Below are 19,271 nucleotides of genomic sequence, written 5' to 3'. Positions count from 1 at the left end.
AGGTGGCGATGTTAGAATTTGCCGTCTACGCCACGATTCCCTTTGACGATAAATGAAGGTATATTTACAAAATTGCTGGAATACCATATTTTGAATGTCAAGAACTTCAGTAAAGTGGCACCTAAAAATTAACATGTCGCAATTCACTAAGGTCATAGAATTCGGAATGAGCCCAATTATATAGTATTGACAGTTTGCGTAAAAATATCTTTAAATAACCTTTTTATTTGACCATTTACTGTATGACTCAAACATCTTCTAATTGGCATTTTAACACATCAGATGTTCACAATGGGTACTCCTGCACGCCTGTGGCCAATACTACTCAGACTGGATTAGAGTTCAATTTCACGCCCTCTGTCTGCGGCTGTGACATCAGCGCACAGTGTCTACGTGAAGAAGGGACTGTGCAGTTAAATTTTTCGGCTACACGTGGCAGTAGCAATTTGAAATTCAACTGCCTACATTGAGCAGCTTTAAGCTTTACAGTGTTTAATGTTAACATTTACACTCTTGAAAATAAAAATTTAAGCGCATCACTACGCAGCTGTTATCATGGTATCCTCATTGAAAACGTCGTATTATTTTAAAGCCCATGTTAAACTCAAGGTTCTGCGGGTCAGATCCTTACTTAGATGATATTTTTAGCAGTCCACGAAAACTTTAAAATTAAGAGGATCGCTACAAAAGCACAACAGCACACATTGTATATTATTTGACAAGAAGCATAATGCACCACAAATGTAATACAGTTTATTGTGAACATAGTTTGACTGAAACACAACCTGGTTTTACAGTAATTTTTCAATAATAATTGATGCGATAATAAGCTATTTTTTTGTCTTATTACTGAATGTCTGCTTGTCTCTATTTTCCAAGACTATTGGTTATTAATAATGACCAATGGTTAGAATTTGTGGTGTTTTATGATTGTCTACAAGCAACAAATGTCAACTATAATATTGTTTTTTAATATTGAAATTAATCGTATCAAATCGAAAATTGTATCGCTGCCAAACTTCGAACCGTATCGAACCGTTCTGCTCTGAAAGATATGTTTTTTCAATCGAATCGCAACCTGTGTATCGAGAGACATATCAAATCGGATTCATGTCAGAGATTGCCACCCCTTAGTTATACATTTTTATTATCAACAAATTGATAAAGCCACAGTTCTGAGGCTCAGGATTTGAATCTTGGCTCCTGTGTGTTATTATGTTCTCTTTGTGCTTGCATGAGTTTTCTCCAGGTACTCTGAGAAGTACTTGGAGACTCTTGTCCATAGGTGCAAATATGAGTGTGAATGTTTGGGTGTCTATACCGTATGAACTCCGTGATTATTGACTATCGACCAGTCCAGGGTGTACCTCACGACCACAGGCTCCAGCTCACGAGTGACTTAAATGTAAATTTCTCAAAATAAACACTGCTTTGAAATCTGAACAAAATGAGGGTTGACAAGCATTTTCAAAAAAAAAATAATAATATACAGGGGCTCTATTTTTGTAGACAGCGCACATACGCTTGGTGTAAAAAACTGACGTATCTTGATTTTTGTGCCAGGCAAGTCTAGTTGACTGTGTTTGGTAATTTGGCAGACCGCACCGCGCCAAGCTGGGTGTTCCAGTGGGCCCAGAGTATTTTCCTTTACATGCCCGTCAAACCTGACAATTTGGTGACTAAAACTAGACTAATCTTTAGACCAGCTAAAAGCTGGTCTGAGTTGTGGTGCAGGTTGGTGTACCGCAACTTTGGTGAACTTGAACGAGATGCAGGTAGACAGATTCTGAGCTCCGCGGACGTGTGTGATAGATGTCATCATATTTACATATTTACATAACGCATTATTGTTATCATCTATATATTTTTTCTTAATTCTCCCCCTGGCCGTACCACGATGCACAATCGGGGGTGGAAGGCAGCCAGGAGCCTACTTCAAGGCAAATTTACATCATCAGCAAGTGTAATTCTTCTTACGGTTTCTTATAAACGTAATTTGTGAGCATCTCTTGCATTGACATCAGCTAGTCAGTTCTGCTTCTGCCATATAGACCTTGCATGCTCTCTGCTGCGCTGAATTTAAAGGGAATGGGAGGTGTTGCTTCCATTGGCCAGGAAACAAGTCGGCTGTGTCAACTCCAACAACGCCCATTTCTAACTGCACATGTCTATAAAATTGCCAAAAGCAAGAAAACTCCACCCATGTGCACAGTTGGACTGCGCTTTGCGCTAAACTTGCACTGGGCATGAAATTGGGCCCCAGGTGTTATTCTAAGAGAGGCTCTAATGAAAATTAATTGCTTCAAGATGGCTGCCCAGACATCTATCTAAAGGCCTAGGGAATCTAAGAGGGATTCACATTTTGCACCATCACAAAGGGCATCCAACAAAATGTGATAAAGCTAAATAAACATTGTGGACTAATAGCAATGTGTCTTATCAAATAAGTTACCTTTGTTGATTGCAAAATACATAATAATTGTAGATGAGTCTCCAAAGGAGGTATAAAATATGATTATGTCAATAATAATAATAATTCAATCAGTCAGATGAGGAAAAAGTGCAGTTCTATGAAGAGGAATCATTCATCTTAATTGATGAAACCATAAAAGAGTTGTTGAAAATGTGCATAATCAAATGTGTAATCAAGAACATAATTTGAACAATAGTACAATTTGTAAGAAGATTGCTAGTAGCTATAGACTAACTGCTACTGGTCAGTTCCTAACAGTCAAATAATTCATTCTCTTGCACGTATCCGAGGTCAGGTTGCGAGCGCAGCAGCTTGATCAGGAAAGCCCAGACTTCCCTCTCCCTTGCAATTTCGTATAGCTCCTGAGGGTTCCTGAGGCATTCCCATGCCAGCCATGAGACATAGTCTCTCCAGCGTGTCCTGGGGCTTCCTGTGAGACGTGCCTGTGAGACACCTCATCACAGAGGCCTCCAGGTGGCATCCTAACAAAATGTCCAAGTCACCTCATCTAGCTCCTCTCAATGCGGAAGAGCAGCGTCTCAACTGAGCCCCTCTTGGACGACCGAGCTTCTCACCTTATCTCTAAAGCACACATCCCACTAAGGCAGGGGTGGGCACACTCGGTCCTTGAGGGCCGGAGTCCTGCAGATTTTGGATGTTTTCCTTTTCCAACACAGCTGATATACGATCAGCTCATCAGCAAGCTCTGCATAAGCTTTGTAGCGATCCTGTTGATTGGAATCAGCTGCGTTGGAGCAGGGAAACCTCAAAAACCTACAGGACGCGGGCCCTTAAGGATGGAGTTTGCCCACCACAGCACTAAGGGGTGAACGTTTGTGAATGTAACAAATGTCGATTTCTCATTAGGGTTTGTTCAAGGTTACAACGTTCGCCAGACATTCGCCAAATATTTAGTTTTTTCTTATTCCAAGGATTTTTTTTTTTAATGTTTTGAACAGTCTGTACTAGGGCGTCCAGTATCCAGGAGCACCACTCATGATATCCCTTGGGGAACACGGTCGAACGGCTTCTCCAAGTCCACAAAGCATATATAGACTCTTGAGGACCAAGGGGAGGGTGGAGGGTGGTCTGCTGTTCCACAACCAGGACGAAAAACCACACTGTTCCTCCTGAATCTGAGAATATATGACAAGCACAGAAGTCCTAGAACAGTGCTCGGATTTTGACAGAGGAGCCGTTCCTCCCAAGCACACCCTTCCAGGTCTCACTGTTCACGAGGAAGTCCCCAAAGGGACTGCTCTCCGGCATCCCCTCCAAAGACTCTATCTATAGCATAGGTGTCAAACTCCGGTCCTGGAGGGCCGCAGTCCCTCAGGTTTTGGATGTTTCCGTTCTCCAACACAGCTGATATATGATCAGCTCATTAGCAAGCTCGGGATAAGCCTAATAACGATCCTGCTGATTGGAATCAGCTTGTGTTGGAAGAGGGAAACCTGCAGGACTATGGCCCTCGAGGACCGGAGTTTGACACCTATGATCTATAAGAAGAGTAGGTACTCTGAAATGCTATTTAGTGCATAGGTGCAACCAACAGTCAGGATCTTTCCCTCCACACGTCCAATGTACAGGCACCGAGCCAGGGCCCATAAGTATACCCACACATGCTCGGCACCTCCCTCCATGGGCAACTGCGTGTGGACGTGTGACCAACACCTCTTGAGAGGACTGGTACTGGAACCCAAGCTGTGCATCAAAGAGAGCCCGACTACATCTAGCCGGATCTCTCAGCTTTGCACACCAGCTTAGTCTCCTTCCAGAGAAGTGACATTTCACATCCCTAGAGCCAGCTTCTGTAGCCAAGGATTAAACTGCCAAGGTCCCCGTCTTGGGCCACTACCCAGCTCTCTGCACGGCCAACCTTCTAGGCCCCTCCCATAGGTGGTGAGCCCATGGGAAGGGGGACCCACATTGCTTATTCTGGCAGTGTGAACCAGGCGTTTGCCAATGAGTAACACATCCACACCTGGCACCAGTGACCAACGTCCGGACAAGGGAAATTGAGGGACACATATTTCATTCATCATAGTACTTTGTCTGGTCCCTCACCTAGGTTTTCTTGAGGTTCTCCTGGCAAGGTATAAAGCCCCACACAACTTTGCTCTTAGGATCATTGGGACACACAAACCCCTCTACCACGAGAAGGTGACGGCTCAGGAATGGGACTACCGGTATATGCATTGTTTTATGTATTTTGTGTTATAGTTTAACTTTTTGTGCTTTGTATTTGTATGAGTTGAAATACAGTGTTAACTAATTACACTGGCATGACAGCTATTTGCAGCGTAAACTTCTTTTTATCGAGGTAATAATGGTTATTTCACACAACTTATTTTTTTTACTTACGTGAATTCAGTGTTCATTTCTTTTTATACCTGTGTTAATTTAGCACGAAATGAAAATGGATGAGGTACATATGTACTTGTATGTGGCATTAATAAGTTCAGAGCAATTTGAGAGTGAGTGTTTTACTTTGTTCTTGTGTCAGTAATAAAATGTAATATTTTGCACTTGTGTCCTTAAGTACAACTTCCTTCTGGATGACTGTAGAGCTAATAAAGGTTTTATGATATCGACAGTGACTCTGGAACAGATTAACTCAATTTCCTTTATTTCCTGTGTGGAATAAAATTGTTTAGATGGAGGTTGACCAAAATGGGCTGACATTGCTGTTTTTTTATGTTTTAAATGAGCCTATGATAATACCTTTGTGTGCAATTAATGGCATGAAGTGAAATAGCAGGTGAAATCCTGACATCCACAAGATCTTCCTTTTGTGAACAAATCCGACACCTTTTTCATTTTATATCCGTCTCCCCTGGCATATTATTCCCAATTACCATTATATACTATGTGTGTGCAAAGCTGCTGAGCTTTTGACATTGGGTCAAGGACATGTAGCAGTTGACAGATAAGACACATCTGTTCTCTCTGACATATTTTAAAGCGCACATTGGATTTAGGCGAGAAGGAAGCAGGGGGATCACATCAAAAACGCTGCTTTTAGATCGGCGTATTGCTATCCAAGGTGTAAATCTGAGTGAGGCCTGAAGTTTCTCTCTTGCATGTAATGGTCAACGTGTCCCGAGGGTGCATCCACACAAACAGGAAGATAGATGAGGAGATGGTGGGGATGAATGAGCTTCATTCAAAGTGTGTAGGGCATACAATTAATTTTAGCACTTACTGCTAATGGTAAATACAATAGCGTATATGTAGAGGAGCGTTACGCCTACCTGATTCCACATCTCTGTGGAGTTGTACATACATCCTCATTATGACCAATGCCATTTTAATCATGCTGTAATTAACTGTGCTTTAATTTGAATTAAACAGTAGTGCAGAATAATGAGGCTCAATGGGTATTGGGGCTGTTGTTCCATGCCTAGAAGACGATGTCTATCATCACAACTGCCAAAGAGAATGTGTTTTTTTATTGTACGGTAAGTAAAAATAACAAAGACAACTGAGTTGTTGACTGCAAACTACAAGTATTACTATGTAGGAAATTTAATTTTGAATCGCGACTATCACGTGTGACCGAAAAATTTAACTGCTCACTCCCTTATTCGAGTGCACTCCTACAAGCACAAAATGTATTACTGAAGACAGTGCAGAGACTGGAATCTCATAACCAATTACTGTAGCTCTATTTATAGGGGTAAGAAAGGTTTTATACGGCCGTGAATGCTCTTGCCATAGTACTGTTCCCATTCCGCTAGCATACTACAATAAGATAGCTAACAATAGGCTAGCTAACAATAGTTACAATAGGCTATCATCACCGGGCGACATTTAGCCTGAATGGAACACCACTAGAATGCGTATGACGTCACATCTGCAGACATAGGGTGGGAAATTTGAACCCGACTCCAGTCTGACAGCTATTGGCCAGAGGCTTGTAGGAGTACCCATTGTGACCAGCTAAAATGTTAATCTGCTAATTAGAAGATTTTTGAGTCATAAATGGTCAAATAAAAAGGCTACTGTAAAGATATTTTGTGGCAAAATACATAGAACAGCTTTAATGCTAAATGCTGGTTGACTATCTAGTTTAAATATGGGGTTAATGTGGTGTGACAATTTTATGACCGTTAACATTTTGTCTGTAAAGTTAATACTGTGAAGCTTTTCTAATGGCAGTATAACTCTGGAATGGTCTATTTTTATTTCTATTATTTTCAGTTGAAAAAAAAAAGTCAAATAATTTACCATAATAATAAATCCATACTTGTAATCTATTTCCAACATAGGGGGTTTAGGATGTACTGTATTGTAATTTTGTTACTACATGGTAGAAAGCTGAATCTGTGAGTTAAGTTAGAATGATAGTGTAGTAAACGATAGTCTATCCCGTACGCAGTACAGCCATGACTAAAGAAAACATTCATATGATGAACACCACTACAATAGGTCATAAATATAAAGCAATCCAATGACTAAACAGTAAGTGCTATTTGAGCTTGGCTTCTTGTGCCGACGTATTCTTACGCCACTGCACAAATGAGCTCACTGAGCGTGTTGATTGAATTTATAATCTTGGAATGGTAAATCTCGATACTGTCATAAACTGAGAGCCCCAGTAGTGTGAATCCAAAATGAGTATTATCGCGATTTGTATAGACCATCATTTTGAATTGTTCCATATGATATCTTGGATCGGACTGGTTAGAATTGTACAAATGTTAGAGAAACGTTAGGAATAAATCTACTAATGGAGGTTATGTGTTAATTACCCTTTCTGTGTGTCATTGGTAACACAGTGATGGTTGAATGTTCCAAACATCTGCACACCCAGAATTCCATAAAGCAAGAGAAAAAATAGCAGGAAGATTGATACACTCCAGATCTGCTCCCCAGAGCGCCTGCCAACAACAACAAGAATTCATAAACATATTTTAGTGAGCTAGTTCTTTATACACAATCAATTTTGGTAAGAATAAAATGCTCAATTGTACTTAAGAATGTTAGTGATGCGGGAGCGAGGAAGCTCAAAGCGGAAGTAGATCCTGAAGGCCCGGATCATAATGAGCGCTCTGGGGATTCTCAGCATACCCCATGGAGACATCTGATCCACAAGTTCCGCTATCTCAAACACCTCAAAACAAAGAGAGTCGGATAGTTGAAACTGTAGCATGCCTTAAGTAAAGCTGTCGAAGCAAATTCGAGGCGGTACAAAATACAAGTGCAGTAAAAATAGTAAATGTCGCAATATACCTGCAACACCAGGGACACCCAGATGAAAAACACCATGAATCCATCAAACATGCACCAGCGATCTTTCACATAGGAGTTATCCCCCTGTGCAGAGAGGAGGAGGAAATGGCAACGGAACAAATCAACAGTTAAAACAGGAATGTACAAAGTAACACTTTTAATGATGAGAAGCAGCCCACGGCTTTCCTTTGTATCGCGCGCGCGCACACACACACACACATGGTACAAGCTCTATTATAAAGAGCAGCCAGGAGCATGTCAGGAATTAACACCCAGCCCATACAGCATCAACACATCATCATCAACAAACACACAGACGTGTAATAGTGACAAAAAGTAATTAAAAAACAGTACTGTTAGAACAGGGCTAAATACCACATTACACAACTTTAGCTAAAATGGCTACCACATTCTCCAATGAAAACAACCAAAAGAATTGGTAAAGATTCCATCCATTCATTTTCTATACCACTTATGCTGTTCAGCGTCACAGGGAGCTTTGATACTATCCCAGCTGATTTGGAGTAAATGACAAACTACACATTTACTTATCACCAGTCAATCACAGGGCACATTTAAATGTGTATTCAAGGATCTTCTTCAAAAGTAGAAGCCAAACGTCCGTTTGTCAGTTTTTGAAAAATGCGCATGCGGAAGACCATCCTACCAGCTCTCCTGCTCATCCGGGGGGGAAACGCCTACACTCTAAAAATGGGAAGTGATATTTACTTGAAAAAGCCTAGTAATAAAATAAGTAAAATTTACAAGAAGATTAACTAGAATTTCTGATGTGGAAAAACTTTACTACATTTTTTCCAAGTAAATCAAAAGTCGGGAACATGCGAGCTCATCTTCATCAGTCTCTGCAGCCGGCCTAACTTCATAGACAGATGTCCTCTTGCCCCGGGATTACATTGCATGCGTGTGCGTCTCCGCTACGCTGCGTCTTGACTGCGTGCTCCGGACACGTCAATTTTAGGGACAAAACTCACTGGCTGTGCACAGCTGCAGTCCGGCAGCCAGAGGTGGTAAATCTAGCTCCAGAAAGTAAAAACCCTGCCACAGTTTGGCTTTAGCCCTTAGCTTAGTGCTAGCTAGCTCCCTAGCAGGTCAACGAGCACCATGGGAGCTAGCTAATTAGCACCTGAGGCTAAAACCAAACTGTGGCTGAATTTTTACTTTCTGGACCTGGATTTAGCACCTCTGCCGGCAGCTCTGTTGCCGACAACTTCCCGCCGTGTCTTGCGTGATCGTGCGCGATAATGTGTAATAGCTACAGTATATAGATAAGAAAAAGATTAATCTAATCACCAAAAAATAAGTTGTCTTCAGTTAATATACTCAATAGGTTTTCTCTTTACCAAAATCCTACAAAATCCTGTGTAAATCTTCTGATTTTCAGCATTCCACCCATATGGGGAAGCAAACGGTTTTCGACATGATAAGCCGAGGAAAATGACAAAAGCCCCGAGGTATAAACAAAGTGAAATGTCAAGGGGACATTGAATGCAGAAGGAGAGTATGAGGAAGAAAGACTGCAAAATAGCAGGGTGTGAGATGAACACCATAACAAACAAAAGCATGAAATTGACTTATTTGTTCATCCAGTCACACATATTCCAGTATAGGTTTTATAATTTACATTTGAAAGAGTCATTGGGGCCACAGTCAAGTATTATAGAGCAATCATATAATTTTTTTCTAGAATGAAAGAAGGATTTTAAAAGGCTCCAATGCGTTTTTCAACCATTGGCGAGTCAAAACGTGTCCTCATTTGCCTCCTTGTTTGTTATGCTTTACATGCCAAGTTAGCTGTCCACACTTTATACGGCTCCCAGCTGTCCCTTCCTAGATGCTTCGGTTGAATCTTTTCTGGCTCCCTTAGAACAGTAAACTTTACTGCAGTTTACTGAATACTTATATTCAAACATTCATTTTCCCCTAGGACACACTAAGGATCGTGTGTTAGGACCCCCACATACGTAGCGATGCGTTGGAAATCCACTGCACAGTTTTGAAGTGTGCAGGGTTCTGCCACAAGATTTGAAGATATGGTGGGGTCTACTCTTGGCAACTGGTTTTGCAGCGATTCTAAATTTGTATTGCAATTGCACGATGTGGCGACGTTGCAAATTAGAGCTAATCAAAATGCACATGTTTTCACACAGGTGAAAAATCTATTTCCAGGTTTTAAGTGAGCGAGATGCAGCTACCCGCCGCAAAATCATAAAAATACAGTATATGCAGTACAAATACTGCATATTATGTTTTACAAAAATACATATTCAAGGCTCAACATAAGCGTATTTGCATCGCAGTTTGCGACTCAAAACCTTTACTTCAGGTCCCTGGGCTCATCAAAATGAGTGCATTGTTCCTTAATTGAAATCTCATTAACAAAATTGCACCTCATTCTTGAACAGGTTATTTCGAGCCTTGATATTTACAATTTCCTATGTGCATCTGGATGAAATAGCAAATTTGTGGTCAAAATGTTCGTGAGCGGTGCGCACCTCGCTGGGTTCATTCAAGTGAATGTGAGCAAGCCCCGCCTGCCTTTAAATATAATTAGCCACACTTTCTTCTTTATTATGGTCTTCGTTCTGTAGGAACCTGCGTCTTCCTTGAAACTCTCTTTTTACAAATTAGAAAAACTGATACAAATTGGAGAGCCTCTCAACACAATGGCTGGGACCGTCCGCTTTGGAAGCATCACACAGTGTGTAGTGGCCTTTAGTTGGTGCCTGTCTCAGCTCCTATTTAATTCTAACTTAAAAAAATGTAAAAAAAATAATAATAATGTGTGTGATAATAATAATGTAAAAATGAATATTTTGCTAACATTAACATTAATTTTGATGAAGACTACTAAGGATTAAAGAAAATTCATCTGTTCGTCACCGTTGAATAGAAGTCGTAGCGCTGGTCACTACCTTGATAATTCCCCTGATGTGCATCTTGGCGATCATCTCGGCCGTGTACAGAAACATGAGCAGCGTGTCCAGCGTGAATGTCACATACTGCAGGGGCGGGTAGTGCTCAAATGTCTTGGGGGTGTTCATGCACACCGAGATGACGCTGATGATGGCGCAGGCTCTCAGCAGGGTATGCACCCACTACAGGAAGTTGAGAGACAATTTGCATAGTTTCTTATGCTTGCTGAGTTGTGTATTTAAAAAAGAAATTGATCCAGCAAAGTCACCAAAATACTCAGTACAGTGTCATTTTTATTGTGTTTTAGTTGTACCAGTATTCAGTTTTGTGATAAAGCAAATAATTCATCTTTATACTTGTACGACAGTTGAGCATGTTCAATTATTTTATTTAAACAATGCCTATTGTAATGTACAGTTTATAATTATTATTTTTTTGTTACAACAACATGGAAGTCAGCCAGGGTCATGGAAAAGATTGTGTTTCACTACGGACAAGTTGATAAAAGTTCACTCACTGGTTTGTTGATCCAGAAGATGTCCGCACTGTCTGCTAGGGTCTCATCAGGCCCAAAGTCGGTCATGGGCTGGGTCTCGACCCTAGAGCTTTGTTTCCTCTTAAGCATGCTGGGGCTTGCCGTGCTATACAGAGAGTGGATCTGACAGAGAAAGAAGGTAGACCACATAGTAATCAAAGCTACACCAGGGAGACCGCAACATTCTGTATCTGTGTTTAAGTCCAAGCAGTATTATGTGGATTCAGGTTAACCTTAAATTGTTAATTATTCAATCATATTTAGTGTTGCTCAGAGGCAGATTATCTGCACTAACTAAACATCCATGACTACATTGATAGTGTTTGTTTGTAATCAATATTGATACAAGTGCTAGCTCAATGTTACATTTAAGTACACAGACATTTGAAGAAATTGTGGTAATTATGATATTGTTTTATGTAAAGAAAAATTACCCGGACTTGAACTGTCAGAACAGAGTTGTATTTCTAAATGTGTTCAACACATGACGCTATCATGTTACATGACAAAGCACACGTGGGACAACAGCAGGACAAGTGTATTCACGCTGGAAGATGTCCAGCAACTTACCAGGCGACGAGATCACGCATGATCATCATCATGCAGTATAAGCAAGTGTGAGTCTTGGTTACTTGAGCGTGTGTGTGTGTGTGCACAGCGGATTAAAAAAGTTGTGTTGACTTTTTAAATCCGCTGCATAAAGTGGAAAAGGTGTGTACAGGCTGTGTGAGCATATGAACAGAAGAAGAAGAAATGACACTCTGAATGGAGACAAAGCGCACATACCAAAGGGAAAAGTAAAGCTGAAATTGCTCCAGCACTGCACATAACATGCGATCAGGCATACCCTGCAAATAACACACAACAGTTAGTCAACATCATGGTTTATATGGCGTACATTTACACCATACCCACATCTACATTACGCTCAGAAAGACAGGAATGCCCACCACATCTGACATCACGGCATATATACGAGACGCTCTGTGAATGGGTGACCGATTGTGGAGGAGGAAGATGGGGCGGACAAGAAGGCAAATTGAGGTGACTCACTGTGAGGCTCCTCATTGGTGCGTTCATCCCCAGGGCGCAGAGAGGTGGAGGGACCAACCAGAAAGAGCAGGGATGAAAAAAGCAAGAGTGTCCTCAGGGCCTGGATTTGCTGTGCCAGCCGTCAGTAGTGGACACAAATGTAGAAAAGAGTGGGAGTACAATACAGAAAACAGTTTGATCCGTTGCCATTAAACACACAATGCAATGAAATTCTATCACTGATGCCTCAAAACCGGTGTACTTTGGAGTTTTGTGAAAAGTCAAAGGAAACTGCAGGTTACTAAATATAATAATAATATTAATTACATTTATATATTTATTTGAACAAAGAAGATAAAACTTTGCAACATTTAATAATTCCAGGAATACATACAGTGCCATGAAAAATATTCTTACTTTGCAGTTTCCTCACTTTAATATTTAAGGTAAAACACGTGCATATTAGAAAAAGAAACCCAAGTAAACAAATGCAGTTATATTAAATGTAGTGATTATATTATGAAGGGTGGGGAAAAAACTATTCAACGATATTGAGTTTTGTGTGGAAAAAGTACTTGCCCCCTGTGCAAAATCCTGAATGTGTGGCTAACCACATTTTTTGGAAAGCTGAGTTAGTTTTCACTGACCATACCCAAGCCTGACTATCTCCAGACCTGCTCAACCAAGACATCACAAACAGAACCTTTCTGATAAAATTAAGGCAGACAAAAGATCTCAAAAGGCTGATCCAAAGAAATTTATGAACAGATAAGAAATGAAGTTATTGACATCTATCAGCCTAGAAAGGGTTACAAGGCCATTCTTAGAGCTTTAGAACTCACCGAACCACAATAAGAGACATTATCCAGAAATGGAAAAAACATAGAATAGTGGTAAGCAGCTGGCCTACAAAAGTTACACCAACAAGAGCACTGTGGTGACTCATTCAGGAGGTCACAAAGGACAATATTTAAGAATTGCAGGCCTCCCATGCCTCAGTTAAAGACATTTTTGTGATTTGATTCAAAAAGCATTAAACAAGTTTGACGATAAGTGCTGAAATCAAGTGCAAAGACAAGAAACAAATTAGTACTGAATGGTTTTCAACTTCTCAGTTGTCCAGATTTTTTTAGCATGGCTAAAACAGGTCCCAGAGACATGATTGTGCCTTTGGTATCAGTCAGCCCTCCCCCACTACTTAGTGAGTGATGTCATGTTATCAGTAGCTACCCATCGCAACTACGAGTTACTTGATGGAAAAAAGCTCCACCCACTTCTAGCACTACAGTGTGCAGTTAGCCATCAAGCTATGCCTACAAGCCCAAAAAATGCTACTTTCCTGAGTCGTGGGTTCCTCTAATACTCAACAACCTCGCTCTGTGGTGCATTTAACTGTGTTAACTGTTTATTATGTTCACTAGCAGTGTTAACTTGTGAGTTAGAAGGCTAGCAAGCTCGCTCAACCACGGTGGGGTCGTCCAATACGTTAAACCTTGCTCAGTGTTGTGTGTTGGTCCCCACATTACAACGCCACTTAAGGAAAACTTAAAAGTGAGGTATTTAGTTTTCACTCAGAAATAAACACTTCTTAAACACTGGATGTAGACACATGTAATCCTTCTCAATCAACACCTCTGAGCTTCTGTTAATGTGTGGTGGTGATTTCATCATCATCCACCATCACCCCAGCCTGTATTTTGCCATTTTGTTGTGTTTTGCCATGATAGGGACGTTTGTGGGCGGAAAGTCTATGTTTACCCCTCCAGCCAATCACAGAGCGGGGGGCGTGTCGCTGAAGGCAGGCGCAATGTTGACGAGAAGAGTGGGGGTTGAGCCATGGAAGAAGTCAGTTTTGAATTGGTTGTTTACAAACACAAACTGTTGTGTTTACAAACACAAACGGACAAAACTAAAGACCCCACCTTTAACAGTTTTTTAATCACTGCAGCACATGTTTTTCAGCCTGCAACATCTCACTAGATACTAGCATATAATAATATATTTGATTATCAGCTCAGCCACAGTTCTGAAGCTGGAAGGTGCACCCTATTTTTCATTACTTTGGAGCCTTTATTCTATATATATTGCCTTTTTTTTAAAGGTTTCAATCTAAAGCTGCACAATTTGGAAAAATACCACAATTTGAGAAAATTATCCTTCAAAAGTCGCACAAATCTTAGAGAATATTGGTGAAGACGACAGCTAATTTTGCTTATGTTTAAAAAGCATCTTAAGGATTAACTGTACAAGTGTGTGTTGTTTTGTCATATATGTTTATGTGACTTAACTACAGAAGATTACCAGGGATTGTGAAGAGGAAAAAGTATGATAAAAACCATATAGGAATAGGAATAGGAAATTCAACTTATTGTGACACAGCAGTAGCATCTGTTTTGGTTATTCAGTGCACTGACAATTTATCAACTTTAACAACCAAATGTCACCAAAAAAATGCAAAAACAAATCCCAGCACAATAACAGTAAAGTGAAAGCTGACCCTTGTTTGTCTTCCCTTTTAAACTGCACTCACATTAAGAAAAAAATTACAGCATGTGATTATTGCACTTAACATATAGAGATGTGAGAAAGAATGACAAGAAAATCATAGGGCCTGGCTGCTATTATGTGGGAGGACTAGTGGCGAGAACAGCAATTAACTTTCCATTTGGGTGAGGGAGACATGTTCCACACAGGCAGCATGCTATCACATTAATTGTAAGTCTGGATGTGTGTGGAGGATTCATGTCTCAACTTTTGTAACACTTCATAACAAAAAACACTAGAAAATACTTATAGGAGTACAAGTAAACAAATCATGAACTGTCTACCAAACCAATGTTGACATAAAAGCTCCGTTTATTGTGTACGTTCCCAAAATTTGGTAGGAATGTGACTCAAATTTACCGCAGGGTTGCACAAAACAAAATGGTATGCTTAGTGTCATATGGATAAAACGATTTTATTTAATGACACGGGGGGAAACACTACCTTTCTGAAAATGTAATTGTCTTCCTTCCTTCAATGCTCATTACGCTACCATAAGAAAAAAAAAGTAGGCAAAATGGCATCCATGGAACAGTTCCAGGGTGGGGAGAAAAAGAACACAAAGACTCCCAAAAAATCTTAATGATCTCCAAGATTTTTGAAGAAATGTTCTGTACATTGACAAGACAAAAATATTCTGGAAGGCTGCGACCCATTACATCCCACATAAAAGTAACACGTCGTTTGATAAAAGGAACATAACGCCAACAGTCAAACATGGCAGTGGCAATGTGATGGTCTGGAACGACTAATCAGGACCTGGACCGCTTGCTGTGATTAATGAAACAGTGTCTACCAGAAAATCCAGTAATCTGGGTGAGCATCCGGCCATCAGTTGCAAGTGCAAGAGCTCTTGCGTAAATGAGAAGTTCATACTAGAAAACCTTTCGATATGACTGAATTACAATTCTGTGAATAAGAGTGCACCAAAATTCCTTCACAGCGATGCAAAAGTCATGTTTAGCTATAAGAAATGCTTAATTTGACGATCAGTTTTTAGGTTCAGGAGGCAAATAGTTTTTCACACTGGGCCATGATGGGTTTGGCTTACTTTCACGTTTATTTAATGGTTAGGTCTTAAGTTTTCACTCATTCATAAACACTGGATGTATACACATGAAATCCTTCTCAATCAACACCTATGGGCTTTTGTTAATGTGTGGTGATGATTTTGTCATCAAACACCACCCCCCAGCCTGTATTTTGCCATGTTGTTGTGTTTTGCCATAAGAAGGACTTTCTGGGCAGAAAGTTGATGTTTCCCCTCCAGCCAATCACAGAGCGGGGGGCGTGTAGCTGAAGGCAGGTGCAATGTTGATGAGAAGAGTGGGGGTTGAGCCATGGGAGGAGTCAGTTTTAAATTGTTTGTTTACAAACACAAACGGTCAAAACTTAAGACCCCACCTTTAAATAGAATCACCATTCAAAACCTGCGTGTTATCATTATATTTACTTGGGTTGTCTTTGTGAGATACTGGAATTGCTCTAAGTCACTTGATTTAGTCTCAATCTGATAAATTCGCAATTTCCTTGAAAAGAAAAGAAAAGAAAAGAAAAAAAAAGAGTGCATCCAAATCATTTTTCTTGGTTACGTTTTTATATGGCCAGGGGTGGACTGGCCTACGGGGAAACCGGGGATTTTCCCCATTGGGCCTCGATGGTCCGGCCGGGGCCACCGACCACAAGACCAAAAAAAAAAAGAGCAAACGAAAAACCCATGTGAAGTGTAGCTGTAGCGCTATGGTAAGCAGCTCTGATGGCCACTAGGAATAGGAAACGTCCCCATCAGATTTATGAGGGCCACGATCTGTCCCCTTCATTTTCACCTGAACACAACGTCAGGGGAGGAATTAGTCTCCCCATACTGTAAATTATTAGTTGCTCGCTCAATATGAAAGATAGAAAGAAAAATTTCCATAGAATTGAAATATACAGAAAAACAGCCATAGAGATAGCTACATTTGTGTTTTTTAGCCAACACCTCTTTTTTAAAGGGGGAGGTCTAGAGAGGTAACAGGTGTCTGTGAAGTGCCAGTTTTTGCGGTCAGAAGTAAGAAAACAAAATAGGAGGGGAGGGGGGGGGGTTGCGTATATCACCGCATTTACACAAAAACAAGTTAAGTGGATTTTCCTATCCTGTGCATCTTGACGAGCTGTATCTGTTATTGTTTTTTTTATGTTGCGTAGCTAGTCACGATAATAAAAATCTGCAAAGCACGGTGGGGGTATTTGTCATGACTTGACGAGGGCTTGCATGGCTGCTTCTGGAACTGGCTCACTAATCTTTATTGATGATTTAACTCATAACAATGGTCGCAGCAGAATGAAATGTGAAGTCTACATTAAAGCCATTTTGTCTGGCGAATTGAAGCTTCATCATGCAAGAAGACAATGACCAAAAACACACTGCCAACCACAAAGGACTTTATCAATGAGGAAAAGTGGAAGGTCTTAGACTGACCAAGTCAATCAGAAGACATTAACCCAACAAAGCATGCATTTTACCTCCTGAAGAGGAGACTGAAGGGAGAACCCCCCAGAAACAAACACCAGCTGAAAGAGGCTGTAGTAAAGGCCTGGAAAAGCATTTCATATGAAGAATGCAACAGTCTGGTGAAGTCAATGGGTCACAGGTTTGATGCAGTTATTGCACTTATGAGTTATGCCACCAAATGTTATTGTTTCAGTAATTTTGTTCACTTGAAAAGTGGGTATCTTCAAACAAAAAGTACTCTGTCCTGTTGTTTATCACATCTAAATATAAATACCATCAAACAAAAGCTAGAATACTGAACTTTTGTCTGATATTCATATTCATCTTTTGATATGAAACCTGAAATGTTTTCAGTAATACACAACAAAAGCAACAGAATTGACCTTGCCGTTCCAATACTTTTGGAGAGGACTGTATAATACGCTTGCAGTACAACTTTGGCTTTCTTTAGTCATTCAAGAAAAAAAGATGAATGATGTAATTGTATTAGATTTACTAAACCCAAAATCTGGATTGACAATTCCGAGTGTACGTCACAAATCAAAATGGCGGTTCTACTTGGTGAAATGACGCTCTCTGCTCATTGAAAAGCATTGGATTTTGGATCCATGTAATTTGATTTGTGAGGATTATTTTGATTTCAAAATGTGATGAAATGTTTGACTACTACAATAATCTGCTTGGTTAGTATGAGAATCACAGGCAAAAGCAATACAATCCGCCGTTTGTTTTCACCGTATAATGAAGCATTTGCATTGCATTGCATTGCATTGCATTGCATTGGGGAAATATCAAAAATGCCCGTAGGTTTGGAATTTAATATCAATTGTAAAAATTAGTTATTACTTCATATCACGGCTACAAATTCAAGCAAGCTTTATGCATGCAGCGCTTTGCACACATAAAAATGTAACACAACAGGCTGAATTAAAAATCAACCCCACCATGTGTCCACAAAAACTAGGACCTTACTTTGCATAACTATTAAAAATAAATGAATACGTTTAGGACAGGTAGTAAGCATGCATTGTCACAACATCCACAACGCTCTCCTGCTGTGTTATTGACACAAGGCTGCACACAATCATGATTCCAATCAGGAAATGTGTGTCCATATAGAGATGAATGACATCTGACAGCCAAGGTTACTATGGAAACGCATCAGAGCGAACGCTGCATTGCCTTGAAAACAAGTCGAGCACAACACGAATATCAAATAAGGGGTCATTAAGTGTAGTTAGCATACCTTTCATAACGCCTGACAATCATGTCAAGTTTTATTTTAGCAAATACACGCTGGGGAAAAAAAGGTGACGGCCTACTACGGAGGATGCTACAGCTCCACTTCCGGTGCCAAACAAGCTAGCAGGTGGGAATTTCTCGCGCTTTTAATACACACACAGCAGCGCTGGGCTAACGTTTAAATAATAATTCCGCGTCATATTTGGGCACGCAATAAATGACTTACGGCAGCGGGTTTTTGCCCTCATCAACAGTGTCGCGTCGTGTCCGTGATATCAGCTGTTTTCCTCCGGCGAGTCTGTGTGTGTGCGTGTGGGGCTCGCGTGGGAGATGTGCGCGCGCAGCCTGCAATCTCATCAGCAGCGTGCCGCCGTCTCCATGGTAACACCATGGTAACACAGGACCTGACCCTCAAAGTCCACACTCTTAATACGACTTTTTAATGCAATATATTATAATGATTGTCTATATTAACTATGGATTTTGTTAGTGTATTTTTCCGGAGGATTATGACGATGTGATCAGTCACAATTTATGTGTTTGTTTGTTTTAGTTTTAGTTTTTCATAATCTACGAAATTGCGGGACATTACATTTTAGTGGATTCTTAATCCAGTACAATCACATTGCATTTATATAAACTGCAATGTAGGCTACATCATCGAAAGTAGTACAGAATTAATATCTATCTAAGTAAAATGACAAAAGCATTCAATATTGAAATAGAATACATACTCAGTAGAGATGCTGATAAATAAATGCATTAATGGTTGCAAATTGCTG

The 19,271-nt window shown here is 40.3% G+C and overlaps 1 protein-coding gene across 4 annotated transcripts in view; it reads right to left on the bottom strand.

Annotated features, from left to right (window-relative positions):
* The window catches only part of nalcn (sodium leak channel, non-selective), a 75,981-nt gene extending 57,155 nt beyond the window's left edge, over positions 1-18,826 (bottom strand). For 2 of the 4 annotated variants that reach the window (XM_086091746.1, XM_086091747.1), the window contains exons 1-8: positions 18,716-18,756; positions 12,231-12,339; positions 11,964-12,025; positions 11,160-11,300; positions 10,642-10,824; positions 7,709-7,792; positions 7,450-7,589; positions 7,228-7,356 (exon numbers count right to left, since the gene is read on the bottom strand). In XM_086091746.1, the coding sequence (XP_085947872.1) occupies positions 7,228-7,356; positions 7,450-7,589; positions 7,709-7,792; positions 10,642-10,824; positions 11,160-11,300; positions 11,964-12,005 (719 nt within the window). In that variant the 5' untranslated portion in view covers positions 12,006-12,025; positions 12,231-12,339; positions 18,716-18,756. Of the gene's footprint in view, positions 1-7,227; positions 7,357-7,449; positions 7,590-7,708; positions 7,793-10,641; positions 10,825-11,159; positions 11,304-11,963; positions 12,026-12,230; positions 12,340-18,715 lie in introns of those variants that run through there. The other 2 variants (XM_086091748.1, XM_086091749.1) reach the window with 2 other exon arrangements.
* Positions 18,827-19,271: the final 445 nt, after the last annotated feature.

Source organism: Leptonotus elevatus, chromosome 12, assembly GCF_054856555.1.
Source record: "Leptonotus elevatus isolate MCC_2025b chromosome 12, RoL_Lele_1.0, whole genome shotgun sequence".
NCBI lineage: Eukaryota > Metazoa > Chordata > Actinopteri > Syngnathiformes > Syngnathidae > Leptonotus > Leptonotus elevatus.
This window is presented reverse-complemented; position numbering and strand designations above follow the sequence as displayed.